At 48.1% G+C, this 20578-nt stretch overlaps 1 protein-coding gene across 1 annotated transcript in view; it reads left to right on the top strand.

Annotated features, from left to right (window-relative positions):
- The first annotated feature begins 248 nt into the window (after positions 1–248).
- The window catches only part of LOC128723071 (retinal homeobox protein Rx), a 37447-nt gene continuing 17117 nt past the window's right edge, over positions 249–20578 (top strand). The window contains exons 1-4 of the mRNA XM_053816778.1: positions 249–462; positions 590–703; positions 9999–11330; positions 11405–11571. Coding sequence (XP_053672753.1) covers positions 249–462; positions 590–703; positions 9999–11330; positions 11405–11571 — 1827 coding nt within the window. The remainder of the gene's footprint in view (positions 463–589; positions 704–9998; positions 11331–11404; positions 11572–20578) is intronic.

Here is a 20578-nt window from a genome sequence, read left to right as displayed (position 1 = left end):
GTCCTAAAAAGTTTCGCAAACTTCAATCAAGAGTTTGAGCCATTCGTAGCGGTTGAAAAATTCGAAGTGAGCTTGAAGGGATACTAAAGGTGTACACGTGCGAAGGGAATGCGAGTGATCAGTGCTTTCGAGGTGTCAGGGTGCCAGTGAATACAAGGATCCTCACGGATAACGCAACAAAGACTGTGGTCCGTAGTGTGGATTATTTCGGTTTCGGCCTGCAACAGACGCGAGCTCCGCAGGTTACGATGGACGTCAAGTCTCTGTCCGAGGTGCAGAAGCAGATCTTCACGAACCTGATCGAGAAGTTGATCGCTCGCAACAAATTTCCCCCGAACGAGGCGGAGGACGTACAGAAGTTGCTGGAGAACGTGCGCGATGCGAAGAACTTCCACAAAATCATGGAGAAGCTAAAGGAATGCGGCCAACTGGACGTCGACATTGAGGAGAACTTCCGCGACGGTGCGTATAGGCAGGGATGCGCGAATGGAGCTGTGGATAAGGACGATGATTCTTTTGATTTGGAAGAACGCTGCACACCGGTTCTAAAGCCCACACGACACCGCTTTCTTGATCGTTTGATTTTCAGAGAACGGCATTTTCCTCAAAGATACGGCGAAAAAACTCGGACCCGGCGGTCAAACGCTCACACCACGCCACACTATCGACGCTATACTAGGTTTGAATAATTGTGAAAATGGAGGTAGGATACTAATTCTAGTTCCGTAGTTCCGTAACTCATTCTTGACCACGTACGTAGGCTGTTTTGTTTGCGTTGGGACACGCGTAGCTGAGTGGAATCAGTATGTTTGCCTAATTCACAAGCGCTCTTTGGTTGGGCAGGTCTTGTATAGCTCTCTTAAAATTAGTACATTCATTTGTAAGCAACAGTTGAATCGCACACTCAAAACGTGGAGCAAATATTCCGACGGTGTTTGTTATGTCGGTAGCGTTAATTTTGCAATTGCATAAGTATTTTCTTACAAGCTAAGCTATGAGCAGAGCTTGAAATTAGTATTATTCATTTTCTGCACGTATATGTTGTTAGACTGGGCCTTTCTTACCACTTCATAAATTGTAGAATGTTTGAAACGCTTCAGAACATTTTATATTACGATCGAAAAAAACTGAAATTACTATTACCTTCAAAAATAATCAATAGAAAATTATACAATTATTTTAATTTCACTTGCAAATATGAAAACAGGCGTTGAATGGAAATTGCGTCAATAGTGGTTTTATTGGTTACCATATATTCCTCTTTTCTTTCCATGTTTGACAATCTTTACAACGTGTTTTGAATCTTTTGTATTGAACAATTGTTCAGTTAAGACATCATTGAACATTATTGAATTGACATTATTGAATAATTTAAACACTGCTCATTGTAAATATATCATTGATCATTGTAAAAATGCGAGTTTTATAGCTTGAAAAGATTATGATTTTCATGTCACTGGTTTTAAGCTTTTTCATAAATATTTTCTATCATTTATCATAATCCAAAGAATGTCTTTTTTGATATGAATATTTTTCAAGAATATATGCCATTTCAAAGTTGTTAGTTTTGCGTGAACATTGAGTGCAATTTCTTTAAGAACACCGCTTCATTTAACTTTTATTTCTTCTCTTCGTCCCACTCGTTGAAAGAAGAAACAGAGGCATTTGCTCTCATTATTTTCCGGATTAGCATCCTGCTAGAGGTGCTTTTTATTGCGCAAAAACACACTCCGTAACACACAAAGCTTTGCTTCTCAATAAGCCAACACAAGTCGGCTGTTTCATTCATGAAAATCACAAATTATCAACACATTGTTTGCGGCTGATTAATTGCTCCCGAAGTACCGCAATCGTCCGCAATCGCAACCCTGGAAGCGTTACACCCGGACGCTAATCTCTGGCGTTCATTCAACGAAATCCCTTGATACCAATTACTCAAACTCCTCGCGCGATGGGTTCCAACGCCCCAAACAGCTGGATCAGAGATCGATGAGGAGCCCGAGTGTTAACTCCGGCCTCCCGATAAGCCCCGTGGGTGAACGGATAATAATAGTGCCTCTAATTTGGCGTTTCGGTTTCCCATTCACGGAACAACCCTACAACGGGCCTTTGTCGACTAAATCTCCGCCATCGACCGGGGCCAATCTCCATCTTGCCGAGACCCTGTTGCGCTTTCTCATCCATCCGTCCGTCCAGCCATCAATCAAGTCTCTTCGTTCCGGGTAGTCGTCCCAGTCAACCGCTCGGTGTCCGGGAAAGTGAAATGTCTCCGTAGATCATGAGAAAATTTTCCACCTGGTCGCTCGAAAAAGGGGTGAAACTCCGGCACTACCGCCCAGCACCGATAAAGGACTATTGCTGCGCACAGATGGACGTGTTTTTGGCGAACTTTAGCGAAACGTCGTTCGTCGGGGGATTTTTCCACACCCGAAAGTGCGCGCACATTGTTTTCCCTTTTCGAAACACCGGGCCCTTCGCTCGAGTGGCTAATGGAGCGTGTAAAGTGCCGCTCCTGATGCCGAGATCGAGATCAGGCCTCACGCCTGCCTAAATTTGGTGCCGCGCCATTACGCCTGGTCGGTCGAGTGAGTCCCGTCCAAAACCCGGCCGAGATCGAGAGTGGATCACGACGCCACACAGCGGTCTAATTCAATTTAAAATCCCCTTTCCTTGGGCTGTGCCTCGGAAAATGCCAACCAAAAATCTCGAGCCCGTGGAGCGCGCTCACCTGTCCAGCTGTCGATGATTTTAACACGCACGGTTGGCTTGGTTAAAACTAAATTAATCAAACGATTTTTTTTTCTTCCTGTCTGCCCACCGCAAGCCCAGCTCGGCCCATGCTCCGGACGGACCAGAAGGTTCGAAGTGTTTCTTTGATTGATTTATTAACGCTTCTTTATGTCTCGCGAGGCAACACCTCGCCGTTCACAGTTTGTTTCTTGCTTGCCCTTGCCTGGTGGGCCAAAGTGGGCTGTGATGGTGGGGATTGCTTTTTTTTCTGCTTTTGCTTCTCCCCATCCTTCATTCACCCCCGGATGCACACGGACGCAGGGTTTAAGCGGCAAGAAATTGGGATTACATTCCGACAGTTGGCCGATTGGCCGGTTAAAGTGGGCTCCTGCCGTCTCCGTGCCATTAACGGTGCGGATAAATAACAATAAACTCCCGGGGCGCACTTGCCCCCGAAGCTCGGCTTGGCCACATGTTTAGCACTTAATTAATCATTAAATGAATGTTGCGATTGCTTAATAATGATGTTGCTTCCATTAAGCGGAGTCCGCCACTCCTTGGACCGCGGGTAATGGACCCGCACGTCCCCGGGCGCACAGATTGTAGTAATTCTATTACGAGACGGCCACGTACGTCAACGCGCCAGCCGGCGGCTAATGAACGGAGGCGGTGCGATTGTCCGCGAAGGCTTTAAAGTGAGTGGCACAAATTGGCTGCCCGATTCCGACTCGCCGTAAGGACACGGACGAGTGAGCGAGGACCTGTTATTGACCCATTTTTTTTTCTTTTTGCTTGAGGTTAATTATTCATCGCAAATTTTACAATGCAATGAGAGAGGTCGTAACGAAGCGAGTGCTGGTGCGAGTCGTGTAAAGCGTGCGTTACAAGTTGAACATTTTTAATCACTTTCTGCACCTGCAATGGGTGCATTGATTTGGAGGCAATTTCACTCTTTGTGTCAGTCTTTTTAACACTTGAAGTTCAATCAAAACCGGACATAATATAGTTTTAGTAACCAAAAACTGATTTGAGTTTTTTGATTAGGAAAAAATATCAACTTTAAATTACTTTAATTTAAACAGTCCTTATCGATGTTTCATTAGGCGTTAGCAAAAATTTAACTGTTCGAGATAATAGCATATGAGCAGCGAAATAATGTCAACTTATGAAAATAATGTCTGATTATATTCGCTAAAACAGATCGAGAAAATCCTATAGACTGAACAATGATTTGTATAAATTTCTAATAACTGCCTCTAACTACACTAGCAAGCAGTGATTGATAGTTAGAGATTTTGCCGAATATCTTTTTTCTTGTCAAAACTTATCCATCACCCATTGTTTGAATGGGAAAACCGTTAGCGAAACGCATTGATAGGACGCGTGGTAATTTATCTGTTTGTTCTACGCCAGTTGACCACAAACAGTAACACGTTGGAAAACAACGGAACAGGAAAAACACCCATCACTCGCTCTAGTGCTTCCCTGTTGTAGTTCTACCTAAAAATAGCCCTTGTTTACGCTCAACACTTCATCAACACCACGGCTGTTCGATCGGGCTCTGACAGGGCGAAAAAAAAAGACACATAAAGGGCAAACCGTGACGGGGCAAGAAAGTGTATTAAATATCACTTATCCGACCTCTCGAGCCGGCCAAGCCGTTTCCACGGCATCATTGTTGTGCCGGATCGGAACAAAAATATACACACAGCAAATTAGATAAATTAACAGCCAAGATACAGTGCAATTAGTAGATGCATCTCTGTCGAGATCCCAGTGCCCTTTCGTCGAGCAAGCTGGAAAGTGTTCCGTCTGGCGACAGTCGCAGGACGGCTTTCCCAGCGTCATTTTCCTTCCACGTGCACGACAAACGAGTCGGAAGAAATTCAATAAGAGAAGATTTTCGACATGAAAGAGTTGCCAAATGGAAAATTAACTCGATAACCAGGGAAGCCAGCGAGGCAGCCCCGGGTTTGGTGAGCCCATCTCGAGTCCTTCACAGGACCCGGGATACCCGGGCTAGGACAAGCGCCAAGAAGGATGGCACCATTTCCGGTACTCGGCACCCTGTGAGAAGGTCCGTTATCCTGATCGTATCGGTCGGGGTGAGTTGTCTTCTTTTGTGCTCTTTGCTGTGGCGCCGAGAGTGCATCTCCGTGTCGTTTCGAGTGGATAAATGTGTTTGTATCTGCTTAATCGAATCATCGGTGCTCTCTAGAGGGCTTCAGAAGGGCTTGGGACGCCTGACGGCAATCGGTACAGCAAAAATCATTAACAAACGGCTGCACAATCGGATCGGTCCTTTTTGCTCAATCTCAACCGAATATGAGCCGTCCTCTCAGGACGATGACCGATATTATGCAATTACGTTGTCAAAGCGATCGAACGATCGAAGCTGAGGCTTGATTGAAGACAAAGAGATGGAATAAATACTCATTTTGCTTCGATTTCATTCGATAAGGCGTTCCATGGTGTTATCTACATTGTTTCACGAGGAAGAACTGATGTCGAATTAAGCTTATTTCAATAATACCTTCTTTATCATAACGATTGCATCGTTTAGAAACTAACAAACACCATTTCGGTATGCTGATGAATGTTCTCGTTTGTGTAAAACAATGTTATTGCAATAACGGAGTGAAACTGCTCGCTAAAGATCGCGTGTACTCGAACTATAATAATACAAATACATTTGCGACACACTCTTCTGAGAGCGTATGCTTTCTTTTTCGTTTTTCCCACCATTCTTGCACCATTCTTGCCAAGCTCGTTGCTGATGCTAATCAGCTTTGATTTTTCTCCACCAATTAATCAACGTCCGATCATTAGAACCGAATTTGTTGGATTCCCGCTGAGTGTCGGGCTCGCTTTTCGTGTCGGGCTCATGCGGATGCAAGGATTAATTAGGAAAACAAATCGAATCCCCAGCCGCGTTATCGCGGTGTCTGAATCGGGTCTCGTGACCATGCCGCCTGTCAGCGGGATAATATTTTCCACATTTTCCACCACGTGGAGCAACCGTGGAGCCGAAAAGGGGCGCATAATTTATAGAATTTTCATCGCGTCTCCCTTCGAGCGACCTTTTGCGCCATCGCGATCGATTAAATGCGGTCCAGTTGATCTGAAGCGGGTCGCCCGAGGTCTCAAACGAGCTGTATTAAACAATTATGACATGCTCGGAAATGCGTTCGTACAACAGGGCTGTTTTTCTCCTCCAGCCAGCCGGTGAAAATCTCTTCCCTTTCCGGGACGGAAATCAATTAGCACGGTCGTGGGTTGGGACGATTCGCATTTGCGCCTCCCTCAAACGTGTTGAAAGCTTCGAAACAAACCGATCGAACCTGGCCTTGGAGTGGTCGGCGTGTCGGAGTAATTATGAGCATTAAAAGAACGAGCAAACATTATCATTACCGCGGCCCACGAGCAAATCATCCCAAGGCTGCAGGGCTCCGAACGAACGAGCCAAGGTGACTGAGCCCTTCAGAACGAATCAATTTATCCTACACGATGTGATCCTTCTTGCTTCGAAGACCTTTTTATCCCGTGCAGCAACAACAAGCAGATTATTGAGAATTAAAAGTGAACAAGCTTTCCCGAGCGGGGGACGATTTTTTCCGCTCTCCGTACGAGCGGTCGCGTGGTTTTGTTGTTCCTTGGTTCAATTTTCATCCTTTCCCTGGACAAAGGTGGTGGTTTGATGTCCAGGGAAAAAAGTCCAACCCACAACACATCGCCATCGACCGACCGTTTTCATCGACAAAAAAAAACCTCAGTTCAACGATCACCGCTAACAAACGTCTAAACCGTTCGTATCCTCCGGCGGCCATCAACGTCGAACGGCGTCGCTTCTCGTCCCTAAACCTCTCACCGAGAGCCCACGTTTTGTTTCATCTCATTTAAAAGCAATCCAGCGATGCTACGCTCCCTTTTTGCCGCCGGTTGCGATATTTTAAACACTGACGTTTGTAGATGTTAATCAACAATCAAGTTCCGATCCTTGACGGGCTTGTCTAGTTTGGATGTTTTATGTTTTCCCTCTCTCGCTTGATGCCGTTGCGGGAAAAGGAAAGCACACACGAAAAGGGGCAAAAATGACTTGCAGCTTGCATTACCTAGGCTGGATTGGAAATGGAGGAATAATGTACACAATCTGGGACGGCGAACCATCGCGCTAATTATTCACTTAGCCACTCATTTTCGATATGGGGCTCTATTGTTTAGAAGAGAGAGAGCGAGAAAGAGAGACAGAGAGAGAGAGAGAGAGAGTGAGAGAGAGTGAGCATAAATCCCACTGGCAAGCAAACATCCAGATAAAAATCAAAACCATTATTGTTAAAAAAAAACGTTCCATATTCGTTCGCCGAAAGAGTTCGTTTTATGGCATCAAAATCGAATAAAAGCTCCCAAACCACCAGGACCCAGCCAGGTGTTTTAATTACATCACCTTATCTGCCCGCGTCCATCACGCATCCCTCCCCTCGAAAGGATAAACCCCTACCATCAGCGTTTTGTTTTCCCCCGATCATGTCTCGTAATCCAAACGCAACCATTTCGATAATCCCCCGATCGTCCTCTCGAAGCTATCCCTTTGTACGGGTTTAATGTGTCCTTAATTGACGACTTTATATCCTCAACCGTGGCCGACGTGTCGTGCACAAGCGCGTGTGTGTGTGTGTGTCTTCCATCAAGTCCGTGTTCCGAAAGAGGACGCCTGTCAAAGCTGCGTGCCATGGTCACCCGACGAACCGGACCGGAGTTTGATAGCGCAACGATATATTGACAGTCCATCAAGATAAGGCTTTCCTTTTGATTCTGGAGGGGGGGAAAAAACACAGTCGAATGAAAACTCCCTCCCAACGAGAAACCGATCGTTTTACCGGTGAGAGCGGTGATGTCCTCGGAAGGGATTGCCCACGAGAGTGAAAAGGGTAAATCCTTCACACCGCGGTGTTCGAAGCAGGATCACAAAACGGCACCACAAATCGCTCGACGCGCACGACTGTTAACACTAGATTTACGGTGACTTCCACTAATGGAGCGCCATTCGATATCGTTTCCGTGCGTTTTTCCGTGCGGTTCCTGGGCTCTGGCCCATTTTGCCGGCACAAAAGGACACCCAACACGCACCCCAGGTAGCGAAGCGCGCTCGGGGAATTAGAAGCGACAACTAAATCATGAACGTTAAATCACTCTCAATTAAATTGAATTTGAGCACAATTTAGATTAGAATGTCCTGCGCCAGCCCACGCGCAAGGAATGGTGCAGGGTTTTTTTTCTTTTTGCTCTCCCGGCGTTGATTCCATCGGGAGCAGTCGCGGCCACCATTAGTCCTTAGTTGTCTCGAGCGAAGCGTGGCGTTGCAACTCCGTCTCCAAAGGGCCGTCAAGGTGGGTCTCTAGGGGTTCCCTTTCACGGCTGAATCGAGGCACACACACGAGGCCAGACTGGCCCCGTGGGGAAGATAATGAAGCCAGTGGAAAAGCCCGGGTCGCTGTTCTCCATTAAACGAAAGCACAAACAATTTCCCCACACCGTGGCGTTATGACACTTTGACATGCAAAGCCTACCGGCAAACGGGACCAAACGGTCGGTGCGAGCGAGAGAGAGAGAGACGATCGGGACCGAAAAGGATAGCGTCCTGTTGCCCCGCGCTCGGAAGGGCCTTTACTCTGCCAAATGATCATTTTCTTCCTTCACCGAACAATAATGGGGGGTGCCGTGTAATTAATTTGTCAAAAATAGCTAAGTTTTCCGCGCGTTGCTTCACCACGAGGTGCGATCCGTGGTAGATAAAGGGCGCTCGGGTGCTTGCTTTTATTCGTCCTTGTTACATCGTCGTTGCTCCCTGGGTTAGGGCAAGTGGCAAAGCTTGATTCCAAATTGTACCGTTCACGCTAGTAAATTACATTTCTTCTACTTCGACCGACCCGCTTTGGGGTGGAGGTTTTTGTTTTTCGGGCAATCCTTTTTTAAGGAAGCGACCCAAAGGGACCTCCGAAAACTAATTCCAAGAAACACTCGCGAAAAACTTGCAATTTCGAGACGGAAACACCAAATAGAGCACCAAAAGGGCGCGAAAGCGAGCGAAGAAAAGGACCGACCCGAATGGCTGCAAGGGTGCCATTCCCGTGTTTTGTGTCTCGTTACACGCCACGGGTGCCTGTGTCGGCATTTTCCACGGCCGGTCGTTTTTCCCAACCATCCAGCGATTTCCCTGGCGCTCGCAGTTGGTAGACACGCGATGCGAGTTAGCCGAAAAATTATGGCCAGTTTGAAACTTATTATGTGTTTTGTTTGCCTAATTTCGATTAAGAAGCAATTCTCACCTCTTTTGTCGAGCTGGCCGCTCCGGCGCAAGGAAGAACAGTTTTGTCGCGTTCCTAGAAGGTTTCTTTATGCTTTTCGTTTCCGTTTAAATTCTCCGCATATTATGAAGCATTTTCACCTCACCCCAAAACGGACTGATTTGTGGAATGATAAATGGGATTTTCTAATCACCGCCTGAGATGTTATCAGCGAAAAGCCTTCCTGTACGTAAATTAGTTATGAAAGTTGTGCGAAACCCGCGCGACGCCTGTGTCGTGTTGTGTCCTCTTAAAGGAAACCCGAAATGCTTTTCATTCACGCGTGGTTTTTGTTTTCCTCCTTGATGTTCATGTAGCATGCCAGAATAGTTAGTGTAGAATGCACAGCATACATAGATGGTGTGCATTTAGAACGTTAAACTTAGTACATAAACAGCTTTTAGTAATTTAGTAGATTTAATACTGACTGCAGTAGTTATTTCAGGATGTACTAAATTATATCTTTCTATTTGATGAGCCCTAGTTTTAATCGTAGTACGATTCCATGTTAAATACTTCTTTTAATCATCAAAATCCTAATAACAGTGTCTTTTGGAGAGTGACTAATTCAATTATCTCTGTTTCGCAGTATCACAACCTGCGTCCCAAATTGAGTAAACAATAATTATAATTGGCAAAACGGCCTGCATTTCACAATCAAAACACATCCACAGAGTGACTTCTTGGTTCTTTAGGGATCGATGTTGTTTCAGTAAATAGAGCGTAGATGCACAAATGCGTTGTCTTTCGACACACGTTGTGACTTACTGACGAATGCTTGCTTGGAGATGCGCTTTTGCTGTAGTTGTATGCACATATTTGTACTAACTTCTAGCTTACGTAGCTTTGTCGGTGTTCGCGTTCGAAAATCAGCTTTTGCTCACATTTCGCACCTACTCTTTTTTTGCCCGGTTCCATTCACAGGCGACTCAAGTGATGCAACCGATCTCAGCGCATCTCCCCTGAGCCAGATCAAGCTGTGCGATCAGCAGCAAATGATGGCCAAAGCGCAACTACCAGCCACCTACGGTAGTCTTGGTAGTCCCTCGAGCCCAGACAAATACCAGCAGCAGTTGGCCAGTTACCAGAGTCACATCAAGTCGCTAGATCTCGTCTCAGCTGGCTCACTCGACCCTGGTTCTCCTCAAAGCGCTCTCCACCATCAGCTACCCTCACACCACCCACACACCCACCACCCCCACCACCATCACCACCTGCAACATGCACCCCAATCGGCGGCAGGTCCTCACCTGCATCCACATCATGTGCCCCACCACGGGCATACCCACGGTCTTCAGCAGCAGTTGCAGCAGCAGCAACCACCTCCACTACCACCCCCATCACAACACCTCACCCACCCCCATCAGCTGCCTTCACCGACGCACCCACACCAACTTGCGTTGCATCACGCACAACCCCATCCATCGCTGGCGGAACTCGACTACATGAAGACGCTGAAGGAAACGAACAAGTACTTCCTCGATCGCAGCTACCGGGCAGCTTCGTTGGGTTACGGTGGGGGCCGAGTGGCGGTGGATGGAGTACCCGAGGAAGGCACCGGTCCTCCAGGACCCGGGGAGTATGATGAAGACCTCGCATCACCGGGAGGACCTGGCTCTGGTGGGTTGAAGCGCAAGTACGATCGCACGAGAGACGGCGAGGATCGACCACGAGATGGGGATAGCGGTGGTGGAGGAGGCACGGGAAGCGGGGTCATGCTGCCGGACGGCACCGACGGCACTCCACCCGACAGCTCCATTAACAAATATAATAAGCTGCATGAGTCAGCCGATAAATCAATTAGGGCTAATAGTTTCGATTATATGAAAAATTTCGAAGAGCTCCGAGCTCGGCAGGCGGCAGTCTACGAGGCGGAACAGCAACATCATCACCATCAGCAACAGCAACAGCAGCAACAGCAACATCATCACCATCACCAGCAGCAGCAGCAGCTTCAGACGCTCCATCATCAGCCCCAACAGCACCTTTCGCAGTCACAACACTCGCAGCAACCGTCGCCTTCTTCACAGCAGCAATCCCAGCAATCTCAGCAACAGCAGCAACTTGGATCGTCGGTGGGAACGGGGTCTCAAGGCACGGGGGATGAATACAACCCCCACGGGCGGCAATCGACGGAGGGTGGCACAGATAAAGGCACGGACGATGGTGGCGTGAGTTACGCGTCCAGTGAAGAGCTCAACCAAACGACGTCCAGTGAACAGGGCGAAAAAGCTGGCTCTGGAAGTGACGATGAAGGTAAGCTCGATGGCGACTCGCAGGGACACCGCACAAGACACCTCAAACCACGGTTTTAACCCTTCACGTTGCAGGAGGTGACGATAGCTGCTCGAAGAAGAAACATCGCCGGAATCGGACCACCTTCACGACGTATCAGCTGCACGAGTTGGAGCGAGCCTTCGAGAAGAGTCACTATCCGGACGTGTACTCGCGTGAGGAGTTGGCGATGAAGGTCAATCTGCCGGAGGTCCGTGTGCAGGTAGGTGAAGGGACTTTAACGAGGGCATTGTTTGGGTGTGGTTGTGGGTTAGGGAAATATGATGAACTTTCCCCTCGGGGGCACATCTGGAGTAGGTTGGACCTGTCATCGGTTCTTCGCAATTCACTCTCAGAATGACCCATCAACTCGTTACAACGAGGTGCCTCGATTGGGATGTGCCAAGAAGCGGCCACGAAAAAGGGGACGAAAAGAGGGCGAAAAAAAAAAAGAACGCCCCGCATTTTCCGCGTGGTGGTTTGTTTGTTTTGTAGGTTTTTCAAAAATGCCCGCGGCTAGTTCGAGATGGGAGTCCCTTTCCGGGCGGAACCTGGCGCAGTTGATAAATCGCAGCGGTAATTGAGTTTTCAATTTACCATCATATGAATACGATTACTTTGGTGCAGGGGTGGCGGACATCAACCCTCCGCGTAAGTGTGCGTATTTTCCGGAGGGGTTGGACCGTGCCAGGATTTATTAAAATTTGTAATTGTTGCGTTTTGACGTTTTCTGGTTATTTTTTTTGCCCTTCTGATGACGCGTACAATCGTTTAATGAGGCTCAGGCATCCCTACCGGGTGGCCAGATGCGTTTGTTGCTGATGAGGTAGTGTTATTTTAAATGCAGTAGGCTGCATATCTAATACAAAGGATTCGAAGGGTGTGAAGGATTTAAAATTAATGTATAAAAAATTTAACAATAATTTGTTTATTTCGAATGTCAATTATTGCTAGCATCATATTATTTCAAAACGATCAGAAACTTGATTGATTCAAAAGCTCACTTTCCGCGCACCATTCGATTGATTCGAATACTTTTCTTCAACTCCAACCGTAAGCACTTGTCATGGCCCACTTGACGCCGTGCGTAAACTGTCATAATCGAGTTTTAACAATCACCGAGAGCAAAAACACGACCCCCGGAACCTTCTCTTGAGCAGTTGGGCGAAAATTAGAAACTCTTCCAGCAGAGGCAACAGCAGCAGCAGGACGTAGACACGCACCACCAACACGCCCTTACGCCACGCCCTTACGCCACGCCGTGAAAAGGACTCGTCACGCATCTGTCAATATTTTCCACCACCGAAACCGTTCATGGAACAGGCTTTTCCCCTGCACACGGCACCGGTCACCCTCTCGACAAGGCGTTTGGCACGCATTTAGGGGCTAATTTCAGTCATATATGGACTTGACTTTATGATTTGACGTCATTTAAGCCGTTATCTAGAGCCCATTGTGTCAGGACGAGCAAGTGGTTCGCTGCTTTGGCTGGGGCGTTTAATGAGCGATTTTAAATGACTTCACTTTTGTGCAGCGAGTCCTCAAAACTCGCCACGGGAAGGCATATGCATGAAGGTGGGTGTTTGGCGTGATTAAATTCACTTTCCGAATCGAATTTCCATTTCCGCATCGATTGCATCGAGTTGCTCCTTTTCGCGGGCCAAGCAAATGCATTACGCTGCCACGCTGTAAAGTCAATTGCAGGTAATGGTACAAGGTGGATAGCGCTTTCCAAACGGCACTAGCTGGCTGGCTCAAAACAAAAAAAAAAAAAGAAAAACCCCCCCCCACGCGCGCGCGTGTGTGTGTGTGTCTTGCGTGCCACGCGCGAGTGACAGGACACGAGTGCAACGATGCACCCGCGTGCATCCGATCCCAGACAGCACGCTGTCAAGGGTAATAACTGTGTTCGGTGAAAAACCCGCAACCAAAAACCGGTGACTCCGCGGGACAGGCTCACGATTGCAATTTGGTGGAGCAACAATACCGGAAAATTGTGAACCCCACGGTCGGGCGAAACCTCGCGGCACAATGGCGTGTTTAAGGCTTGCGTTCCACCCAGGACAGCTAGGTGCTAGGAGCGATGCGACCTGTTTAGTCAATACCGACAGCACTTGGCTTCACGCGTCCTCGTCCACGTTCTGGGTTCCTTCCTGCGTGGCCCTGTTTGTGGAAGCGAAATTGAATTTCGCGTTTCACCGGAACATAACCTCAAAGTGACGTTTCGTCACAGGCAACATTATCCTGGCCGACTTCGGGCAGAAGCCACCAAAGAGCGCATTCGGCGCTCGGTGGGGTTAGGGTAGATCGCACCGAATTAATTTCCATTTCCCCGACGAAAAACCGCCAACCCGAGGAGGGTGGCGCTCGCTTTATCTGTCAATTTTTAAACTCACTTTGAAAACTTTTCCAGTTTCGCCCTGCACCAGGCACAGCATTTAATCTAGCCACCGCTGGGGAAAGGATCTACGAAAAAAGGATCTATCCCTCTGGTTTTTCGCCCATCACGATGCCTCGGTGACGTTTCGTTCCGTTGACGACGCGTCATAAATAGCGCGAAAAGTGTTTTTCCCGCCCGGCGTAAAGCGGATACCTCCCACGCCCAGACAGGTTTCCGCGAATTTGCATTCAAAGTCGCCACTAGGAAAAAAAAAAGTATTATGAAACCCAAAATCCATCCCGATCGAACACCTTCGGAAAGGTTGTTGCACGTTGCGTTGACGGCCGCTCGCGGGAAGCCAAAGGTGCAAAGGGCCAACCGTCGAGGGCACTTTTCACCCGAAAGCATAATCCAATTTCGGTCGAATGTTATTTATTCAAATTCAATTTACCATCGCTCGGCCGCCCGGCGCAAGTGCGCATGTGTTTGCGTTAAACGGGCGCAGTTAGTATTTTATTTTCCCTCCCCGCGAGTCCCAAAAAAGGACCGACTCCATTTTCGCACCCCAAACCGGGCCTGACAGCGCGGTGAAAAACGCGTCGTATGGTGTTTTGTGACGAAAGCAACAAAAAAAAAAATAACACAACCAAAGAAAGGTTGCAGTTTGTGGGGAGAAAAATCACGCCTAAAAGCAAACAACCGACGAACCGGGCGGGCGTGAAGTTTGTCGAATGTCCTGCAACCCGAGCCTCGCCGTCCTTTATTCCGTGCGCTGGGTGCGCTTTCACCTGTGTGGGTTGGGGAAAGTTGGCAAAAAGCAATTTCAATCTCGGTGTCGCCGCGAAAATCGTTTAGTGATTTTGACGAATGACACCGCGGCATGCGAGATTTTGGACGCGGTTCGTCGTTTTCTGCGGCCCAGCTGCCGGTGTTGGTGTTGATAATGCTTAAGGCGCTACTAAACACCAAGCCACAGGACCTCCAGGACCAAGACTCCAATGGTAGATTTGGCAGTGATTTATACCGACGGCGGCACGTATTCATAATTCTGTCTGGCTCGTTTGCTCGGAGCGTGCAAACGATCACATTTTGGGAGGGTGAGAAAAAGCTCGCGCCATTTTTTTTTTGAACGATGTCCACCCTCACACTCACGTGCCCTAGGTGTTGTCTCATTACGCGCCACTCGTGCATTGTCTCGTTGTGGCCGATGATTAATTATGCCCTCGGTCGGTCGGTGTGCCCTTTAAATAGATACCGACGGGTGGGCCGGCAAGGATTGTTGGTGGGAAATTTAATTACAATCCCAATGTCTGCCCGATTACCGCTCCATTGATCGGCAATAATTGATAAGCAGACCCGTGTGCATTAAAAATGCGAACCCAAACCCGCTGTCGTATCGATTGGACCGCCCTCGAGGGTCGATCCTAACACGCAGAATGGTCAATGGAACCACCCGCGCGGTCAATAGAGCTCGATCGATCGAGCTCCCCGTCACGTCAAATTAGCATAATAGATACCGAAACAATTATAACAAATTATAATTCTCGGCTTGGGTGGGCTCCAGCGTGGGGGCTCGTAAAAAAAAATAACACGGTAATTGACCCTCACCTCCCAGGTAGGGCTCGTTCACCCACCGACAGGACCCACAGCAAGGACTCGCCAACATACACCCCACGAAAGGCAATTAGCCTTGCAACCAGTGCAAATGCAGCGTGCATGTAATGCAACCCCATTTCTGGGCCGTACACGCGTTGGAAAAGAAAGGAGCACCCCCGAGGTAGGATTCCCGCGGCCACTTCACGTCGTTTAGTGCAATCACGATTGCACCGAAGTACAATTGAGTTTAATTTAATTTAAATTGAGCTTTGATTTAATTTCTGCTAACCGAAACCCACCGGTTGGGTGGGCCCTCCTCTCCCTAGCGTTGTATGCAAAAATGCCATTATGAAAATTGAAAAACTGCATCATGGGTGGTTGGGTGGCGAAAGAAAACCAACCAACTAGACACACACGAAATGGGGGCTCAAATGCAAACACACACACACTGGTGCTGGTTCGTTTCAATTATTTCTAGCACTGCAACTGCCGCAGCTCGGCTGATAGTGCTGCAATTAGCGGTTTCTCGAATACGACCTGAAACACGGCCAGTGCGCCAGTTCGTGGCCCTCTTTCACTCGTGGCTTGTTTGTTTTTCCGAGCGGGACTTTGTGGCGCACGGGGTCACGATTTTCCCGGCACGACAACGTGGGTCTCGCGTTCGAAATCAAAATTTAATCGCTAAAAGGACACAGTAATTAAATAATCATAAATAATCGCGTTCGCGCGCGATCACGGAAGCGCAATCGAAGTAGCCCGAGACACCGTTTGACGGAACGATTTCGACAAGTGTACGGTGTACGCCCTCGGAAAAGCGAAGGACTAAAGGGCTTCCAGGGCTCTCGGGGCTCTCGGGGAGGTTGCAATTAAGTTGTCCCCTGTCCGGTATCGTTTGCGTTCCGGATAAAAAGGCGCAACCTGATCGGACGCGAACGAGGGAGCTGGAAAAGAAAAATAAACGCCATTAGACACAAAGTTTCACATTTCAGGCAAGGTGGAAATGCGTACTGGAGCGAAGAAAAAAAAAGCGGGCTCGTAAAGTTTGCGCCACACGTGAGCATGACTTTTGGTCACATGATAAAAAGCCATTGCCGAGGGTCCTTACGGTCCTCGCTGGGTGCTTGGGCGCATTGCCTGGTGAGCGACACTTTAGATAGCATCTTCAAATAGTTCACGTTAGTGGAGATAATTAAATTAATTAGTGTCGCCCGTTCGCGTGCTGGCGGAAGGGACGCTTCGGAGAGCAGATTATGCGTTATGCGTTTGGGCTGTGTTATGCTACCGTGGCACGAGATTTTGTGCTCGAGCCACTTGCCTTTGGGGGAGGAGTGGTTTTAGTCAGTAATCATACATGTTTGCAGTTCGTAAGAGGTTTTCGTTTTATCGTGTCGCTTGTTGACGAGGAAGTTTTTCATTTAATTTGTAATTTCCCGCATTTTTCGTATCGCATTTACTGGTTAGCGTTGGTTTTTACAGTTTGCGAAAGAGCACGATGTATAGACGATTGATTTATAACACAGTATTTAAAGAAATAGCTCTCATTTACATCCTTAAATTAGAATACATTTAGCTCCATTTGAAGCTATATTTATTACCACATAAGGTCAACATGTGGCACAGTTATGCCACAAATTTGATCCAATCGCTAAGCCTTTATAAACCACCGTAATCCTTCCACAAGCAGAAAGGGTACACATTTTTATTCCGATGCATTTAAGCATCGCTTAATCCCCATTAATAGCACGTCGCTCGATAGCAAAACCGGCAGCTCCGATGTCTGTCACGAGATCGGCGCCAAAGCGGAACCGATAATCAATAAAAGCGCCACAAATTAACACCGAAAGAAAGCGCAATTAATCGATCGCACCGCTAAATCTGATTTGTCGTTAATTTGTGCGCCTAATTGGAGTGCGTTTGGGGCTCGAGTGATCGCCTCCAAACGCCTCATTACGCGACGGATCTCGCGCCACGCGTAGGATGTCCACCGACGAGCAAAGTTTCGCGTAGTAATCTGCTTCCATCACTCAAACCCACCGCCTAAATCCCTTTTTTCTCTCTCTCCGGGAAACCTCCCCGGTAATTTACCAGCTATTTGTCTATCGAAAGAAGGATTACAATTAGTGGAGCTGTCACTGTCACGTGAGCCGGCCGGCGTGCGTTCCCGCGCCACGCGTTTCCTTGATCGGATCTGGCGCGGGTTCCAAAGGTTTTGTCGGAGCATGGTTGAGATATCTGTCAAGTGGTTTTTCCCATCTTGCTTGTCCAGCAGGATGAAATGGGCCACAACAGCAGTCCCTAACCTTGGACCGAGGGTTACAACTCACCCGGGAAAGATGCTCGGATTCTCCGCGGAAGGAAACGAGAAAAAGTCAATCAATTCGAAAGATCAGAAGACGGCGTCGGGCGGCGGGATGGACAAAACGCCGAAGATGGATCCAATTTCTGTGCGCGTCCTTCGAAACCGTGGACCTATCGAGACGAAACGGAGAACGGGAAATTGAATAATCCGGATCCTCGACGCGCTCGTGGGCGTCCTGGGATGGAATGTGATTTTCCCGGTTCCCGTTTGTTCGTAGGCCCTATCCTTCATCTGCTGCTCCGTGCGTTTTTAATCCAACCTCGGCCTTGAAGCTTCAGTGATCGTGGAAGCGTTATTGCGCGGTTTGTTTGTGCTTTGTTTCCGTTTGCTTTCCCGGAACAAATCTACGTTTAACGAGATCGATTGGGTGAAATGCGATTTACAAAATTTCATACCGTTAATCCCATCCTCCCGCGTTCTGTGGTGCGCTCCAGAGCGTTGGCTGGCGCCCTAAGGACGAGCAACACCGAGAGCGCGGCTTAAATCCAGATTAAATTACGCCTGACGAGGCTGCGGATGGTCCTTTCGAAGGCCACGCGTTCCGATGCCCGAGTGTTGATTTCGTTGACGTCGGGCGCTTGTAAGGGGTGCTGATTTTCCCGCGCGAAGGGTCGGCGCGAGCGAAAACACATGTTTTCTCACACAATTATGAGGGATTAGGACATTTGTCACGCCGGCACCGTGTGAGGCGGTGCGTGAAGCATCTTGATGCCGCCTTTGAAGGAGGTAAAGCTGAAGCGTTTCTGCTCTCGATGTTGAATGGGTTGGGAAAACATTCACGGTCCCACGTCAGGACAGGCCGAAAAACCCGTAATAATCGCGCCTAACTCGCGTAAAGTAAAACGAACTCTAGCGAATGCACAATCCTGCCGGCGTTTAGTGAAGAGATTTCGATTATGCAAAAGAAACGGCTTCATAAATATGCTCCCGAAAATGCCGCTCCACAACGTGCTCGAATATTAAATCAAGCACTTTTTTGTCCCATCACGTCGATTCACCACGGGTTCGCGTGCGTTTTCCGCCGTCATAAAGCGTAATCTCATTCAATCATAGCATGCCTTGATCGAGTCCTTCTCGCCTGCGTTGAGAACGATGAGCGTCTTAGCTCGTCTCGGCACGACGACAATGAAACCAATTTGTCTGCACAAATTGAACCACAATAGCACACGGTTACAGCATCGTGGAAAGGGTGCCCTATTTCGCTCTCTTTCTGGGGCTAGGATTCTTGCGTTCCCGCGCAACCGTGCGCATCCGTGCGTTCGTTAATCGTCCTGACGTTTTCTCGCGGCTCTGGTGGGAGGCTGTGCAGCTTGTGTGTGTGTGGTACGTACACTTCAGGGTGGTTGTATTAAATGGCTCGGAAAAACGTCTATTCTAACACTGAGGGAGAGAGAGAGAGAGAGAAAAAAAGAGACACGGAGTATGTGGTGGTTTAGATGGAGTTTTCCTCGCCATCGTTCGAGCAGATTCTGCGCCACCAGGATACGACTCATCCCCGTTCGGCAGGACGAAAAGAAAATGGCTGCCGAATCGCTCGAGGCACACACGACGACGACAACGACGACGGACGCATCACCGCAACGGAACGAAACGAAGAGCACAATGGTTTACCGCTTAATCGACGGGTAATCAAATTATTCCTTTTAATGAACGCGTTCTCGAGCAAAACGCGGGCGGTTCCTTCGGTGACGGCAGGTGAAACTTTTCCAGCACAGCCCTGTCAATTAAGCCGAACCTGGACAGCGGTCTGTGCGAGTACGCGGCCGTCCAGAGCTTGAGCTCGGTTTGGGCGTTGATTATTTAATTTACTCATTCGATTTCGCTTCGAACACCGAGTACGCGGACGCACTCTGTCAGTGGCAGGCAATGCAACACCGCGTCCTTCACATGGCCCCGTGCTGGTGTTGGGTGGAAAATTAATTCCACAGCCCCGACTCGAGTGACACCGTTTACAGCTACACCGGTCCACGCACCTAATGGACCACCTGAAGTGACGATCCTGGCGAGGTCCTGTTCGTTGGCTGAACTGCAGCAGTGCGGGGAAATGCAGCGCATAATTATGTTTCAATCGGGTCCGGGTTCGCGTTTGGCCCCATCCACGCTTCTGCGGGTTGATGGGTGGGCTGGTGCGAGCGGAAATTGCTATTTAATTAGCTGGCTGGCAACACTGCCGAGGCACCGGTGCAACGGTGGTGTCCTTTCGGTCCTTCCGAGAAACCGTAACGGTGGCCCAAAAACCACACCCGTAGTCCCTTGTAAAGGGTCGAATCCTCGGCAACGGTCGAACAACCCGGTCGCTGGGGGTTAAAAACTACCGAAAGCAATTACGCCAAGCGGAACTAGTTTCCAAATGGGGGTGGGTTTTCCTTTTTACAGCCTTTTTCTGTGACAGGAAAGGACCGCGTGAGTCGCGAGGGCGTTTATGAATTATCGCACACGAGACTGATTTCATGATATATCGGTTACGTAGGAATTAATTTCATTTCATTACTACGAGCGTTGGGAAATGTTGTTTCATGATTCATCATACTTCCTCATGCGGGAAAAAATATCGAAATATTTTAATGGAAAAAAATGCATGGTAATTTTCACCTTTGTCTGGTAATGCTTTTTTAAGTACTCGAGGGATGATTTGTTTTAATGAATTTTTTCAATATTCCCTCTCGCAATACAATTAAATTCAAATGATTGTAATGACCTTAAGTTTATGTTACACTTGACTACAGCGACTATCGCAAATTGACACATAAAATACGGTGAGATTGCTATCGACCATCGCAGCGATATCATAGGGTCCTTTATTTAACCGGTTTACGATCCTAAAGCACCGCATTATCAGCCCAGACCCAGTGCTCAGCACTCTATCAAAGATTAGCCATAATCCACCCACGGCAT

The sequence above is a fragment of the Anopheles nili genome, chromosome 3, assembly GCF_943737925.1.
Source record: "Anopheles nili chromosome 3, idAnoNiliSN_F5_01, whole genome shotgun sequence".
Lineage (NCBI taxonomy): Eukaryota > Metazoa > Arthropoda > Insecta > Diptera > Culicidae > Anopheles > Anopheles nili.
This window is presented reverse-complemented; position numbering and strand designations above follow the sequence as displayed.